This window comes from Peromyscus eremicus, chromosome 3 (genome assembly GCF_949786415.1).
Source record: "Peromyscus eremicus chromosome 3, PerEre_H2_v1, whole genome shotgun sequence".
In the NCBI taxonomy this organism is placed as follows: Eukaryota; Metazoa; Chordata; class Mammalia; order Rodentia; family Cricetidae; genus Peromyscus; species Peromyscus eremicus.
Genome location: NC_081418.1, coordinates 15,042,986 through 15,059,612, shown reverse-complemented (window position 1 = coordinate 15,059,612; position 16,627 = coordinate 15,042,986). Strand labels below are relative to the sequence as shown.

The window sequence follows — 16,627 nt, the reverse complement described above, 5'->3', positions numbered from 1 at the left end:
AGCACTCATGTCGTAAAAACCTTGTGCAAGCAAAACTTTGAAGCAATTAGCTGTGGGGTGGCATTCCACCGGTGAATGGACATAGGTCCTAAGCTGTAGAATCAAACATTCAATAGTCTACGTGGAAAGAAAGATCAGGCAATAGACAACACTTCGGAGATCATCTCAAGGAGCCATAGGTGTTTAACTAGTTACAGAGAACCAAGACAAAGTGACATCTCTGGTGACATTTCTCTGTCTATGGATGACATTGTTTAAATGCCTTTTAGGTGGTAAAACAAGCAAACAAACTACGTTGCAGTTTCTCACCTGGGCAAAGTTTTAGGGAAGGCTGCTATTTTCCTGGCTGACTTCTCTGTTTAGTAAAGTCAGACCAGTTTACATAGGCATGTATAGAATCAATGCTCATAAGTGTTTTGGAACTGAGGTGAGGATGAAGCCGAGGGATGGGTAAGCTTATAGATGGTAAGACAGTAAAGGTCTGTGACAGAATGAGGTGTGAAAGACAACTTTATCTCCATTACAGGTAAACTGCCAGAATATATTAAAAGTATATATTTGTTTTTTTTTTATTTTATGTGCATTAGTGTTTTGCCCGCATTCATGTCTGTTTGAGGGTGTTGGATCCCCTGGAATTGGAGTTATAGACAGTGTGAGCTGCCATGTAAGTACCGGGAATTGAACCCAGGTCCTTTGGAACAGCAGCAGCTGCCCTTAACCATTGAGCTCTCTCTCAAGCTCCTCTGAAAAGTATGTTATTTAACCAGGTTACAACTTTTAGAACCCTTTTGGACATTTCCAAGAATACAAGTGTGTCAAGTATCTCTTTACTTTGTAAAACATAAGCATATTGAAAAATTTACAGGGCTGGGGAGAGAACTCAGCCAGTGAATGGCTTGTTGTGCAAGCATGCAGACCTGAGTTCCCATTTCTAGAACCTACAGAAAAAGCCTGGCATGGCGGCCTATGACAGTAAGCCCAGTGATAGGGAGGAAGAGACTGGAGGATCTCTGGGATTTCCTGGCCATCAATCCAGCTCAACTGGTGGATTCTGGCTCAGAGAAAACCTTGTGGAGAGTGATTAAGAAAGATACTGAACATCCACCTCTAGCTTCCACATTTATGTACAAACCTCCATGCACATAAGTGTGTAAACAAGCATATACCACATATATACACAGAAAAAGAAAATGAGAAATTAAATTATAAAGCAAAACCAACACTGAAAACAGTGATTAGATTTAAATTCTTAACTCCACAGTTTCTTTTAAAATTGCACAAAGACATTGAAAATAACTATTAGATAAAGGAAAATAATTCAGTGTTGAAATAGTCACAAATAAGACAAATCTGTTTTATGGATAACTTCATCTACTTTATATACTGATATTAACAACTTGTGCCTCAAAGGCTCAGGGGTATCCTTGGCTTACTTTTGCATATACTCTTTGTTCATTTTGCACATCTTGGCGTGCTTGGCTTTCAATCATCTCACTTTGCAGGGAAGCGACCATCTTTCCAATATTTTCTGTTGCTGCTGTAATAGATTCCAAAGACATTTTATCTGACGTGACTAGTCTTAACTTTTCCAATTTTATTTCTTCACATACTTCATTCCATATTTCTCCAATCTGTTGTGGCAAAGTTTAAGTTGAGAATTTTAAATTAACAAAAGTAAGTGAAAATTTTTTACATAATTCTTTATGTAGTGGTCATTTTGTTAATGTTTAAGCTTTTCCTAATTTACTTCTTGGGAATAAGTTAGATGTGCTGAGAATGATATGGGTACCAGCTACATCTGAGTATTCTGGTTTATAGTTAATTCCCTTTCATAGCTGTAGAAACTGCTTTTCAAGCTTGGCTTTCTGAAGTATTGATGCTATTACTCCTTACAGCTCTCTACTGTAGGCTAGTTCATGCTGAATCGGGAGGAAGGGGCGGGCAGGGAGGGGGAATTCTGAGAGCCTGGCATGTGTGACTCCCAGAAAAGGGATGCTGGTCTTCACCTACGAGCAAAGGCATATAACTGAATGAATCTCAAGCTTTCAACTCCACACTTTCATTATGCTAACATCTCCATTAAGCAAGGTATTAGATTATATTGGAAAAAAAATTGAGAAACAGTTGTATCATCTAAAACAGGAATACAAACAGATTTTGCTTTCACTTGAAAAAAGACTTCTTCATTCACAACATCCAAATATATAATATACACTGAAATAAAATGTTTACTTCAGAAGATTTTCCTGAGACTTCAAGAACATTTATTTACTCAGTTCACTTAGCAGAGAACTAAGCAACCTGGTTGTTTTTATATGAGATTTGATTAATGACATAAAGAAACGATAAAGAATACTTTGGCAAGTAGTAACACTTTAATAAGCAATACCTTGCTTAACTTTGGCTCTACTGCTTTCCAAACGGTAAATGTTTTAAAAATCCCATTAGCCTTCAGAATGGCTCTGTAATAGTCATCTCTCGTATGCTAACAGTTGGCCTGACTGAGAATTTCATACATGCATGTAATGTATCTATCAAGTCCACCCCCATTTCTCTCCTCACTCCTCTATTACCTTCTCCTAATAGTCCCTCTCAGTTCCATGTGTTCTCTTTTAGAACAAACAGCCAACCCACGGAATCCACCTAGTATTATCAGTATATTATTATCAGTATATGTATGACAGTAGGGCCATCTACCAGAGCGTGTGTAACCTGGGCGGGGGGAGGGGGCGGGTATCCCAAAGAAAACAGACCCTCCCCCTCCAAGCCGCTGTCGGCTGCCAATAGCTCCTCAGCTAGGGGTGGAATTCTCTGACCACCTCCCTGCTCCGTGCTGGGACTTTGGTTTTCTCTTGTGCAGGCTTTGTGCATGCGGTCATAGCCACTGGTCAGCTTACACGTACAACTACTCTGTTGCATATCTGTGAGGTGCATGCGGTCACAGCCACTGGCCAGCTTATATGTACAACTACTCTGTTGCATATCTGTGAGGTGCATGCGGTCACAGCCACTGGTCAGCTTATATGTACAACTACTCTGTTGCATATCTGTGAGGTGCATGCGGTCACAGCCACTGGTCAGCTTATATGTACAACTACTCTGTTGCATATCTGTGAGGTGCATGCGGTCACAGCCACTGGTCAGCTTATATGTACAACTACTCTGTTGTTTATCTGTGAGGCATTGTGGTCACAGCCACTGGTCAGCTTATACGTACAACTACTCTGTTGCACATCTGTGAGGTGCATGCGGTCACAGCCACTGGTCAGCTTATACGTACAACTACTCTGTTGTTTATCTGTGAGGCATTGTGGCTCTGTCCGTTGTATAAAATCTTGTCTTGTAAAAGAAATGCAAAGAATGGTTTGGGTTTTATATCATAATCATATAAAAAATAGAAAAAGAATACTAGACTATGTGAACAATTGTACCAGATATGGACACATTTTTATTTCCCAACTTATTTTTGATCTAATAGATTTTAAGTTATTAAAACAGTACTTACTTTAAAATCAAGGTATCTATGTATTATACAGAGGGTGACAAAATCTTCAGCAGATAGGCCAGGTAAGTTTTCAAAATCTATCAAAGTTTGTTCAGAGAGAATTATTTTAATAGGAGCAAATGATTTCAAGATTTGTATTTCTATTATAAAAACAAATGCAAACATACACTCCCACAACCAATCCTTCTGCAGGTTATCCTTACATAGTCATTAGCAAGAATTCATTCTTTCTGGACCATGGTCATAGAGAGTTTTACTATCAGAAGCTAAAGAGCAAATGAAAATTTTTCCCTTAATAGAAAGAAAAGACTTTCAAAATTGAGATAATTCAGAATGCTAATGTTTAAGCCTAAATATCTGAATTAACTGCTTGTGGTCCTGCTACACACTGAAATTGCCTGGAAAGCCAAAAAAACAAAACAAAACAAAACAAAACAAAACAAAACAAAACAAAACAAAACAAAAAAACTTATCTTTGGGCTCCACATTCCAAAATTCTAACTTTTAAAAAATTACTCTTTTGCTGGGTGGGGGTTGCACACGCCTTTTAATCCCAGAACTTGGAAGGCAGAGCCTCTGTGCGTTCGAGGCCAGCCTAGTCTACAGAGCGAGATCCAAGATAGGCACTAAAACTATACAGAGAAACCCTGTCTCACAAAAATAAAACCAAAAAAAATTATTCTCTCATATATTGCACCCTGGCCACAGTTTAACCTGGGCACTGGGGTCACGAGGGATCATGCATTTATTGTACAAAAGGACTTTATTCCCTTTATTTAGTGTCACGTGGACTCTGCAGCAGAATCAAGTGCAGGGTTACTTGTCACACAGACAGCCTTGTGAATTTCAGGGTTTCTTACCCAGTTTTCCCAGCACAGCATAAATTTTTGCTCTGATATTCTCGGCGACATCCATAACTGCAACAGATGGGCAGTTAGCGGGCAGGGGTGTGATCTTTTGTTCTTCTTGAAAACTAGTAAACAGAGGTTTCTTTGTATCTAGTCATTGCGTATCATGAAACATAGAAGGAAGAGATAAAACTATAGTCAATATTTGATATTTCATTCTCTACATAAAATGGATCAAAACATAAAGATATTTTTAAAATTTAAAACAAAAATATAGTGCCTTGTTATTTCTTTTTTTTTTTTTAAGTTCTGGGGATCCACCCCAGGACTAGTAAGCAAGCACTCTATCACTGACCTCCCTGCTACACTGCCAGGCCATGGCTACTACTTTGAAAGCACAATCAGTATATTTTTCCCATTCTATGGCACAACTTACAGCTTTGATTTTTCTTATTTATGTAAGATAAAAAAAATTACAGCTACTTTGGGAATAATGATGCATGCTTTCAACCCCAGCACCTGAGGGGCAGAAGCAGGTGAATCTCTATGAGTCTGAGGCTAGCCTGGTCTACACAGAGAGTCTCAGGACAGCGGGCTACATAGGGTGACTCCGTCTCAAAAGAAAAAAAAACACAGCTATAGTTTTAATTTTTTTTTTTTAAGATTTACTTATGTGTGTATGCCTGGGTGTGTTTATGCTTCATGTATCGGAGTGTCAATGAAGGCCACCAGAGGGAGCTGGCCTTCAGAAACTGGAGGCAGAGACAGTTGTGAACCATCTGACCAGGCGACTGGATTCAAACTCAGGTCCTCTGGATGAGCAGCAAGCGTTCTTAACTGGTGAGCCCTTTCTCCAGCCTATAGTCACAGCTTCTCTAAAGGTGAAAGCTGAATGTAAAACACTTGTCAAATTTAGTTTTAGAGATGGGATAATGTCAGATCAATAGTGATACAACAATTTTGATTAGTTTCTATAAATTATGCCATAAAGAGAAAAGCTTTCTCATGATGTTTTAGTTTAAAACTCAGATAGTAAAAAGGGATTAGAGACAGAAATAATTTGAAGTGGGAGTATTTTTATTTAATAATAGATATTGCTAGCAGTTTTGCTAAAAAGACAATTTGACTATGAATGGTTCAGAAGAAGTAACAGAGTAATTGACTTAATTACACACTCTGATTCCATCAACCTCATTAGAATACGGCACTTAAAACTGATGAACATCTGACTTATTTTTACTAGAAAGCAATCTCTTTTGTGTAAAAAGGAAAATATATATACACCAGCACACAAAATACCATAATGATTGTTGTCAAACACTTTACTTATGTATAAAGTTTTGTTGCTAAATGAAACATTATTGAACCTAGTTATAAAAGCAAGAAATCCAAATAAACTTATTTAGGAAGTATCATTAATTTCTGAGTTAAAGAATACAGTCAAATATCATGTTTTAAAATATTCTATAAAAACGAACCCACTACTAAATTACTTTTCTTCTAATTATTCACAATTTCTTATTTTATTAACAACACACACACACACATAGAGGAGAGAGAGGAGAGAGGGGAGAGAGAGAGAGAGAGAGAGAGAGAGAGAGAGAGAGAGAGAGAGAGAGAGAGAGAGAGAGGACAATCTATATAGTTGTTCCTCGGGTGCTGTCCACTTTTTTATTTTGCTTGTTTTTGAGACAGGTCTTGTTACTGGCCTGGGATACTTGGTTCTGCAGGCTCGACAGTGAGCCCTGGAGATGAGTCTGCCTTCCCACAACTAGGATTACGTCTGGCTTTTTTTGTGCTTCTGAGGTAGAACTCCGGTCCTGCAAACACTTTACTGACAGAACTATCTCCTTGGATGCCAATTATTCACAATTTATGACAGAAAGTTTTCAGTATCTTGTTGGAAGAACCCTATAAAATGGGGTAAGTATCCTCATATTCCTATATTCTTTAAAACTCTAGAGATACACCTCTAATTGTTTCTACCAAAAGTTAGGAACACACTTACCAACAATCATGCCATTTTTATCACGTTTTACTCCCAGTTCCTTTTCCTCCTTTCTCCACAATTTAATTAAAAGACTGGCAGCAGTTAGGTCTTTCTTCCCTCGCCAAGCATTGACATGAGCAGAGGTTTTGGGATTATCACAAAATTCAACCATTATTCCAAGTATCAGATTACAGAATTTCTTTTGGTTCAACTTTCAAAGAAACAGAAAAGGACAAAGAATGGTAATGAATACTAAGAATGACTGGCTTCCTGAAAGAGACACTTGGATATCAGCCAGTTCCTTCTGAACTCTCTGACGGCGACAATGTCCAGTAAGTCATTCATGAGCATTCTCAAATACTAATACTTAAAATAATAAAGAGATTTAATATAAACACACTTCATGATAAAAATGTATTCATTTGGTGGAAATGGAAGGACAGTTTAAAAAAAAAAGAAAAGAATATATATAAAATATAATTTATTATATATTGTATAATAATTAATATTTTATATATAATGAAGCATGGTTATCAGTGACAATTCACTGTGAGTACAGGATCTTTCCCATTTACATGTTTTATTAAGCTTTGAAAAGATTATTATCAGCTATACTCTTTGTTATCAATAGAATAACTGATTTAACTGTGACAGTCGAATATGAAAAAATTAAATTGATGTGTAAATGTGTACTCTATCATTAACTATACAAGAGCTTTTCAGAATTCAAGAAAATTTCTTTTATCAAGCATACATATTTTTTAACCAAAATACAAAATTTAAATTTAGAAAATCCCATCTAATACTGCCTTTGAAACTTCAGATGTGTACATTGAACGCGGACTTGCAGAAGCTAGTAAACTAGAAAAGTGTTAGTTGAGACTAAGGTGCCTTAGGCGGAGGGTGGCTTACAGAACACGGTGACATGAAAGAGACAGGGAGTACCTGAGATAGACAGGAGACAGAAAAGATGGGGTAGAGAAAGAGGTGATGAAGGGGTAGAGAGGGAAGGCTAACCAAAGTGAAGGGTGTGTGAAAAAGCCATATGGACCCCTACTACTTTGTAAGTCAACTAAAACATGTTAAGAGGCTGGCCAGATGGTTCAGTGGTTAAGAACAATTGTTCTTGCAGATTACTCAGGTTTTATTACCAACATCCAACATGGTAACTCACAGATACCCACAGCTCCATCTCCAGGAGATCTAATGCCCTCTTCAGAGCTCTGTGGGCACTAGGCACACACATGGTGCACATAAATACAGGCAGACAAAACACTCATGTACATAAAATAAATTCTACAAAAAACCTTAAAACCATGTTTTTAAAAAGTTAGGATGGAGATATCTGAATGGCTGGGTAACGCTGCTCCTAGAAATCCCTATTTATTAAACAGAAGTCCCAGTGCCAGGTGTAGCACTCTTCATGAGTTGTTGGCCATAAGGCCCCAGAGATCCTCAAAACAATACAGACTCCTGAAATTCTTTTGGATTGCTCACAAGAACCAGATGATAAGATCCTATTGCTTAAGATACCATACAGCTTGGTCACAAAGATGTAGAAAAATCAAGTTAGAATGAGTTAGAAGTTTCCACCCTGCTGGCTAGTTTTTATGGTGCCAGAAGCTGTTACACAGGCTGCTGGGAGAAAAGGCACCAATGGTCTTACCCAGCTATGAACCCTACAAACCACAATGCTAACCTGCCAGGCAAGATGAGTTTACCAGTGTAATACTGGTACAACTTTTATGGGGCAACCAACAATGCTCAGAATGAATTTGAGGTGCTCTCCACAGGAGATACCTGCATGGTATTATAAATCTGGATAAAAATCATGGCTGAGATCATATGCCCTAGGATAACTTAGCACTGTTGTTTAGCTAAAGTAACATGGTGTTTAACTACATCCTAAATATTGATGTTTACATCCATAGGCAAATGCTATTCATTCTTAAATCAAGAATCTTTTCTTTGTAGTCAATAGTGGTGAATACAGATATTCATAGTTGCTCAAAGTGCTAAGAATAAGTGATAGCTGTATGTTCATCTTTAAACTGGATGTTTATATCATTCCCTCTAAGGCTCAAGGAGTATCAAGAAAAAGGAATCAGAGAGATTTTAAGAGGTAGAACACAGGAAGAGGGGATGCAAAATACTATCTTCAGAACATGACACAGCCATTGCAAACATGACCTCACAGTAGCTATGTTTGTCTGCACTGGACCTGTACAAAACTGAGCCTGCCAACAACCAATCATAGATCAAAGATGGACCCATGGGGCCCTACCCTTCCCTGCTGAACTCCTCATTACTGATGGAATCTGGGAAGGATAGTCATTGTCTTCTGTTGTGTAACCAATCTTGAGTCTACCAGGATTCAGTGGATTCAGTTCTAAACCTTTGGCCATATAGATAATTCTGGTTAAAACCAATGGGCCACAAAACAAAAGGACACAAATATGGGAAAGAGATTTATAGAGAAGAGGGAAGGATGGCAGGACATAAAGGAGGTAGGAGAGGGTGACATATCAAAGTAAAGAGGTTACATTATATACATGCAAGAAATTGTCAAAGAACAAAATTAATAAAAAACAGTCCCATCTACAACAGTGGGTTCCACATAGTAAATTTTCTATATAGAATATTCTATAACTTCTATAACTTCTAGAAGTTGTTGATAACTTCTCTGGCCAGAAAACATTAATTAACTAAAATCCAAATGACTGGACACATCTGTGAGGGATTTTTTTCTTAATTAAATTTGAAATGGAAGATCAATTTCTAATCTGGTTCTTTGAGGTGGGAAGACACACTTTTAATCCAGATCTTTTGACAGTAGGATCATGCCTCTTTAATTTGGGCCAAACCTTCTGCTGGCAGTCTATATAAAGGACATACAGAAGGAAGCTTGCTCCCTTTGCCTGCTTACTCTTGCTAGAAAGTCCATTCCTTCACAGGCATTACAGCCTCCTTCTTCAGGATTCTGGTGTACACTGAAGACCAGCTGAGACATCCAGCCTCACAGACTAAACAACTACTGGATTCTTGGTTCTTCCATTGGTAGAAAGCCATTGTTGGATTAGCTGGACCACAGCCTGTAAGCCACTCTACTAAATCCCCTTTATAGATAGACAGATTCATTCTATAAGTTCTGTTTCTCTAGAGAAACCTGACTAATACAAATTTCCTTTATGAAAGACAGTATTACCTGCAATGGGTTTTGTGATACACAGTAAGTGCTCTATAATATGTAACCCTTATTAGCAGTATTATTGCACAATGAATAAATATTTTAGCAGAACTATATCAAAATAGAAAGAACATTAAATCAAATTAGGGTTTTGTGTTTTCTGTTAGTTTACTTGTTTGTTTTTGTTTTTAATTTCTGTACTTCACTTTCAGGAGTAAGAAGCAAATGTCAATGATTGAAGTTGATGTAACAGCATTCTTACATTTATTGACTAAATCTACACTAAGCACAATTTAGTAACACCATCATAGCAAACACCTTGCAATAATGTATACAGGCACAATCTAAGTCAATGTATTTATATTCACATATGCATAGCATATTCATGTATATATAACTGAGAGCTTTCACGCACACAATATGCCACTCATTTAGCCCTAATTCTGGGATGAGACAGCTGTTATTCTGTTTTATAGATGAAAACATTATGAACAGAGTAATTTACAAATTCTCTTGCAAAGACATGATAGGAGACAGATAATTTTGGTATGCTTGTCAGATCAAAGTAGGGTTATTATTCTGTTAATAAAATATAAAGTGTGGTAATTATACTGACACGTCTATGACTCTGTATGAGGCTTTCAAAATTTCACTGAAACTAAGTCATGACTTTCCTCCCATATAAAACTGACTACACACCTAATTCAAATCAACAGAACTGAGGGCTGAGTTCTCCAAAGCTGCTAGGTGGTAACTCCTAGCTCACTCCTGGTACATCACATGCCCTCATATCTCTGGACTGCAGACAGTTCTTTAAAAGGGTCATCTTTTTCTACTGTTACCAATAACTTTAATACTGGGGGAAAGCTGGAAGTTACTGATTGGTTGATAGGGGTTTGATACAGGACACAAGGTAGCTTGTCATAAACTGTTTCTTGGCAGGTTGATAGAGTAGATGGGAAAAAAAAATCTGTTTACCTGTGTCTGAGAACACTGACATCCATAAATGGATTCCTTAACTGGAGGAATGTTCAGAATCCTTAATATGCTAATGTTTCTGTAATGTCCAGGAGGGATTTTATTTAAAACAATGTATCTGGCTGGGCAGTGGTGGCGCACCCCTTTAATCCCAGCACTTGGGAGGCAGAGCAGGCAGATCTCTGTGAGTTCGAGGCCAGCCTAGTCTACAAAGTGAGTTCCAGGAAAGGAGCAAAGCTACACAGAGAAATCCTGTCTCGAAAAACCAAAATAAATAAATAAATAAATAAATAAAATAAAACAATGTATCTGGCTGGGCATGGTGGCACATGTCTTTAATCCCAGCACTCAGGAAGTAGAGATAGAAGGATCTCTGTTAGTTGAAGGCCAGCTTGATCTACACAATGAGTTCCAGGACAGCTAGAACTACATAGAGAGACCCTGTCTGAAAAAAACTAAACCCCAAACAACAACAACAACAAAACCCTCAATATAGCTGCACATTATTTGGGGGCACATTTATTCACAAAACACTGTTTTCTGGCACTTGGTTTGGAAAAGATTAGTATAGACATATGTATATTTTGTGTTAGAATGCTGTGGATATTACTTACTGCCAATATATCCAAAAGGAGAAAAATCCCTTCCTTTTCAAGAAAATAATCTTCAGAAGTGTAACATCCCAAAATGCAGCACCTTCAATGAAAAGAAAGCTGGTCATTCCACAAGCACATCATTAGATTTAACTTGCAGACCCTTCTTCCTCTCATAGCATCTCTAGGCAAGCCTTTTACTTTGTTCCTTAAAGCAAGTAGCTAATTTGCTTTTACTTTAAAAATCAAAACTCTGAAGAAGCTTTGTAAGTGTAATTTTAACTATTTTTCAAGAATTTTCTTTTCTTTGCTTTTTCTTGTGAGTGTAAGCTAGAGGTTGGTGTCAGGTGGCTGGGAGCCACTTGATCTGCAAACTGGGAGATCTGGGTCCTCTGGAAGAGCAACACGCACACTGAAGTGCTGAGCTGTCTCTCCAGTCCTAAATTCAATTATTTTCTAAAACTAATATTAATTATTTCTCTACATTTTCTCTGTTGCACGTGCAACTTTTCCCTTTACTTTCATGACAGTGATGATTCTGAGAGACCTCTAGTTGCTGTAATAGCCACGTCTTCAAGTTTGTCTGTTTATCATCTCTTTCATGGTTTGGTGCAGCTGAAATATTTGGCAATTCTTGATCACATTCATTCTTGAAGTTGACATTTGCTGAAGTGCCTACTGTTCAAGTCCATGTGGACTGCATGGAATGAGGGGCTGGAATTGCCTCCAAGGCTACTTTTACTGTTTTCCTCAGGAGTTTTCTGAGTAGACTGTCTAAGCTATCACAAATAGTAGGGACAATGGTAGTCATTAGTAACAGACTTTGATCTGTTTCTTCCAATCAGTAAAGACATCTTCCTCTGTCCCTTGGTTAAATATGGCTTCCTTTTGAAAACAAGAGACCAGGTTGGCTTGGGCAAACCTGTGGGGATTATGTTGATTATATTATCTGTGGTGACAAGACTCATCCACTGTGGGTGGCACCATTCCCTGGGCTAAGAGTGGAAGAAACAAGCTGAGCACAAGCATGCATGCATTTATTCTCTCTCTGCTGTTAACTGTGGATGTAATATGATTAACTGCTTCAAGTTCCTGACACCCTGACATCTCCAGTGATGGACTGGAACCAGGAATTATGAGCTAAAATAATTAGCTCTTTAAAAATCCACTTCTTCCTTAAGTGGCTTTTGTTCAGGGTATTTTGTCACAGCAATTGGAAAAGAAGCAAAGTTAGATGTTTAGCTTGCTTTATTTTTTCAGCTTAGAACTTTTCAACCTTTATAAGTGAGTCAATTCCTATAATAAATATTCCTCCCTATATAACTTATATTAATTTTATTTCTCTGGCGAACTCTGACAACATTAATGCATCTAAGTTATCAACAAAAGCTAAGAAGAACAAAGAACAAGAAAAAGTAATTGTTGTATCAAATGTCCAGATATATTTAAAAGGCATAATTATTAAAACAACACAAAATTACAGGGAAGTTAGAAGAATGTCGATGGAACAGAGCAGGGTTGCCTAGAAGAGCCAACATAGAAGCATCATACTGCATAAGTAAGGGTACACTTACATTTTCCTAGGTGACACCAAAGTGGAATGGGATTAAATCACAACAAGCAATTAAGTTTTGAAACAAATAGCTTCCTACTTGAGAAATGGGCTTATTTACTTCTCAAACTCATGTTTAGGTCATCTAAACAGAGAACGCACCAACTTATCCCTGCAGTGTGATTTTGAGGGGAGAAAATCTGTAGCTGTAAATTTAATTGTCTTGTACTGGGGTGTTCACTTGGTCATAGCAATACTTACCAAATGCTGTCTAATGTACTGAAAAGAAGCACATTGTAGCCTAAGCCACTCTGTAACTTCTTGGGGTCTGTTTTCATTACATAAAGAATTATGTCAACTCCTTCAGTTCCAAACATTTCCTGTGGAAGAGAGCTGTTGAAATCATTTCTTAGAATAAATATATAATTATTCTCTTCTCTACCTCACCTTATCCTTTTTTTCTGCTAGAAAAATAATGCTAGCAATGGTATGCTTGTTTCCAAGCTAGGTTTGCTAGTTTCTAAACTAGGAATTTCAATATAATTAACAACTGTACCAGCTGGAGGTGACTTAGCAGTTTAGAGTACTTGTTGCTCTTTCAGAGGGTATGGGTTTGAGTCCCAGGACATGGTAACTCACAACCATCCATAACTCCAGTTTTAGAGACTCTGGCACCTTAATGTGACATCCAAGGGCACCAGGCACACATATGGTGAATGTACACACACAGAGGCAAAACACTCATACACATAAAATAAAGAAATCAATCTAAAAAGTAGTTTGTTTTAAATTGTACTCATTCATTCCTAGTTATTCATGGTAAATTATTATAATGCCAACCACTATAAGAGGGTATCAAACAATGTGCTAACTTAATGTTCTTAGTAATTTTCTCTTTGTGTCTGAATAATGTAAACCATATAAAACTTGCCCATGACTTTTCCACATTAGAGTGAATGCAGTCTGGAGTCGTGCCAAATGAATAGCAGGAATCAATATGTATCATGGAAGATGTTATAATGTTCTCAGAAAAGGAATAAGTAGATAAATGGTCATTAAACCTTTAATGTTATTACCCCTTAGTCTTTCCCCCTTACCAGTCATTTTTCTCACTGTCATGTTGTTCTGTTCTAGCTCCCATTTAGATCATGATTCTTTTTCTAAATGAGCAGGCATAGGACAGAAAAGAATACTACATTGTATGTCAAGGCTCGGAACTAAACCATTTTTTTTCTTCCTATTGACTCTCCTTAAAAATCTATCCAGGTGCTAGACACAGAGCACCAATCAAGAGCACTTGTTTTCTTCCAGAGGACCCTGATTTGATTCCCAACAGCCACATGGCAGCTTACAAGCACCCATAATCCAGTTCCAGGGGATGCAATGCCCTCTTCCGGCACTGAGTACCAGGCATGTATATAATGCACAGGAATACCTGTGAGCAAAACACTCATACACATAAAATACATAAATCTAGAAAAAAATTAAAAATCTACCTAAACCTTTCTAATTTTTATTTTTTTTAATTCTATCTCCTCCTATCTAATTATCAATTTACGACACTCTATAATAGTTTTTTTATTGAGCTAATAAGTATCAAAGGGAATTAAACTCTTGTTTTAAAGTTCCAGTTTTAGATATAAAGACAATTCAAACTCCAAGCAATATTTCTGACAGTGCAGCCTAGGATGGAAAGCTGTGTGGCTATCTTAGGTCTTGTAATTCTCCTCCCAGGTTTTTACTCAAAAGAAATGAAAGCATTACATCCACCAAAAGACGAGGTCAAGAATGTTCACTGAACCTTTAGTGTTAACCCATCCAAACAGAAACAGTCTAAGTGCCTATCAGTGAGGTAAAAGATAAACAGATGCTGACAGTTCATAGAATACCAGTGAGTGATAAAAAGGAATGATACATGCAACAATATGAATATATTTCAGAAATACCTATTTCTTTCTGAATAACAAAACACACATAGAAGAGCAAATACTGTGTGATTTCACTCACATAAAGCATACACAAAACTAATCTATAGGTAAGTAGAGGTGTGGCTGCAAAGCACATGAGTAAATGTGATACCTAGATGAGATTGTATAGAGAGAAGTATATTACATGTTCCAATTTGAGTATTGGTAAAATATGTTATATACGTTCAACAAGCCTATTGAAATATATATTCAAGCCCTGTTCATTTCACTGTATATAATTATATTCTAATTATAGCAAGTATTAAAATTGAGTTAGGTTTTTAAATTTTATTTATTCATTATGTATGCGTGTGGGCAGGTGTGTGCCATGATGCATGTTTAGAAGTCAAAGGCAATTTTCTCCTGTCTTGTGGATTCCAGAAACAAGACTCAGTTGTCAGGTTTAGCAGCAGTATGTTAATTGCTGAGCCATCCCAGTAGCCCACATTTTATAAGAATAGGAAAAAGGAAAACATTTATGGACTCCTAAGAGAATGTATGCCATTAGGAGACTGGGAGACCTGAAATGTGGGTTCACAGGAATCACACACCTTCCTTTCAATATAATGCTCACAGAGCCCTGACAAGATGAGCAACGTGTCAGACTGGATCTCCAAGGCAATGGCCTCTTCCTTTTCATCAGGCTTGCTTGCCATATTTTTAAAGATTCCTGGCATGAGAAAAATTGAAGAATGTTATTATTAGATGCATTTTTTATTATTTATAGCTAGGAAACCCCCCCTTTAAGAAGCATCTTCAGCTAGAGAAAATACTTTATTATACAAGAGGCTGTTTTCATTGCATAGTAACCTAGAAGTTGTGGACAGAGAGTGGTAAATGGATTTCCTAAGCCCTTAAGTCAGCTGTCTCACAAAGAATTTCTACATATATACATATACAGCTCCATGGATATAGAATATCTCAATATAATTATCAGTGTTATACATGAAGAAATGTTAGCACAAATTAGTGGATTGTCACTAAATTATGACCTAACAACTTATTTTGACCAATAAATTTTGTTTAAAAACATGTAGTTTCAAGCAACACTCCCCGCCCCATGCCATGCAGCTGGGGTGGGCAGGACTCAATCAAATGCTGTTTCCTGGGGCATGAGTGGGCCTACCTGAGAACTTGAGCCTGAGAGATCTGGTTCCGCCCCTCATCTGCCATATGGCAGCATGGTTGAGGAAGAGATGCGCCCCTCACACCTGAGGCGGGTGGGAGAGCTGGCCCTGAGGTCATAAAAGTGGGAGACCTGCCCCTGCCTCTCACCAGCTGCAGCACTTTGGAGAGCAGGCCCTGCACCTTGCCTGGGAAGCACAGCAGAACTGACCCTATCAACAGGTGTATGGGTGAACTGGCCCCAAGTACGTGAGCATGGGAGATCTGGCCCGGCCCCTCATCTGCCATATGAGTGTGAGTAGAGGAGAGATGCCCTCCCTCCTTGCCCCTTGCTTCCTATGAGGGGTAGGGGAGCTGGCCCTGCCCCTCACAAGCTGCAGCACTCAGGAGAGAGGCCCCTGCTCCTTGCCTGGGCAACACAGTAGAGCTGGCCCTGCTGGTGCAGGTGTGGGAGTGCCATGCCAACACTGAGGACATCAAAGCAGAAGAACTGGCCCCACCCCTTGCTCATTGCTGCTAGGAGTGGACTAGTCAGGACAATGCTAGAGAGCTCACCCTGGTGGTGAGCATAAGGGAGAATTGGCAGGCTGAACTATCTAGGCCCAGAACCAGGGTCATGAGTTGGCCCACCCCAAAATCCACTCCATCTGTGATCTGCTGGAGCACATAGAGAGGCTGGTCCTGCAGACCCAAAACAGCAGGATTTCCATGACACAGGGCAACAGCAGGATAACCAAGAGGAGTCCCAGTGAGGGCCCAGCATTGATAGTATAGCAGAAACCAGAGGCCTCGAACCAGACCATGGACTCTCTGCAATGAACACTCACAAGTAAAGATATATGGACTAAAGGGTTTACTGCCTGGCTAACTGTGTCACACTAC

The 16,627-nt window shown here is 38.3% G+C and overlaps 1 protein-coding gene across 3 annotated transcripts in view; it reads right to left on the bottom strand.

Annotated features, from left to right (window-relative positions):
• Positions 1 to 16,627, bottom strand: part of Cfap69 (cilia and flagella associated protein 69) — a 56,599-nt gene that overhangs the window by 3,170 nt on the left and 36,802 nt on the right. For 2 of the 3 annotated variants that reach the window (XR_009378160.1, XM_059257303.1), the window contains exons 13-19: positions 15,172 to 15,290; positions 12,915 to 13,033; positions 11,123 to 11,204; positions 6,362 to 6,554; positions 4,366 to 4,503; positions 3,506 to 3,582; positions 1,434 to 1,631 (exon numbers count right to left, since the gene is read on the bottom strand). Coding sequence is in view for 1 of the 3 variants with exons in the window: in XM_059257303.1 (XP_059113286.1) it covers positions 1,434 to 1,631; positions 3,506 to 3,582; positions 4,366 to 4,503; positions 6,362 to 6,554; positions 11,123 to 11,204; positions 12,915 to 13,033; positions 15,172 to 15,290 (926 nt within the window). In the remaining 2 variants the exon portion in view is untranslated. The remainder of the gene's footprint in view (positions 1 to 1,433; positions 1,632 to 3,505; positions 3,583 to 4,365; positions 4,504 to 6,361; positions 6,555 to 11,122; positions 11,205 to 12,914; positions 13,034 to 15,171; positions 15,291 to 16,627) is intronic. The other variant, XR_009378161.1, reaches the window with a different exon arrangement.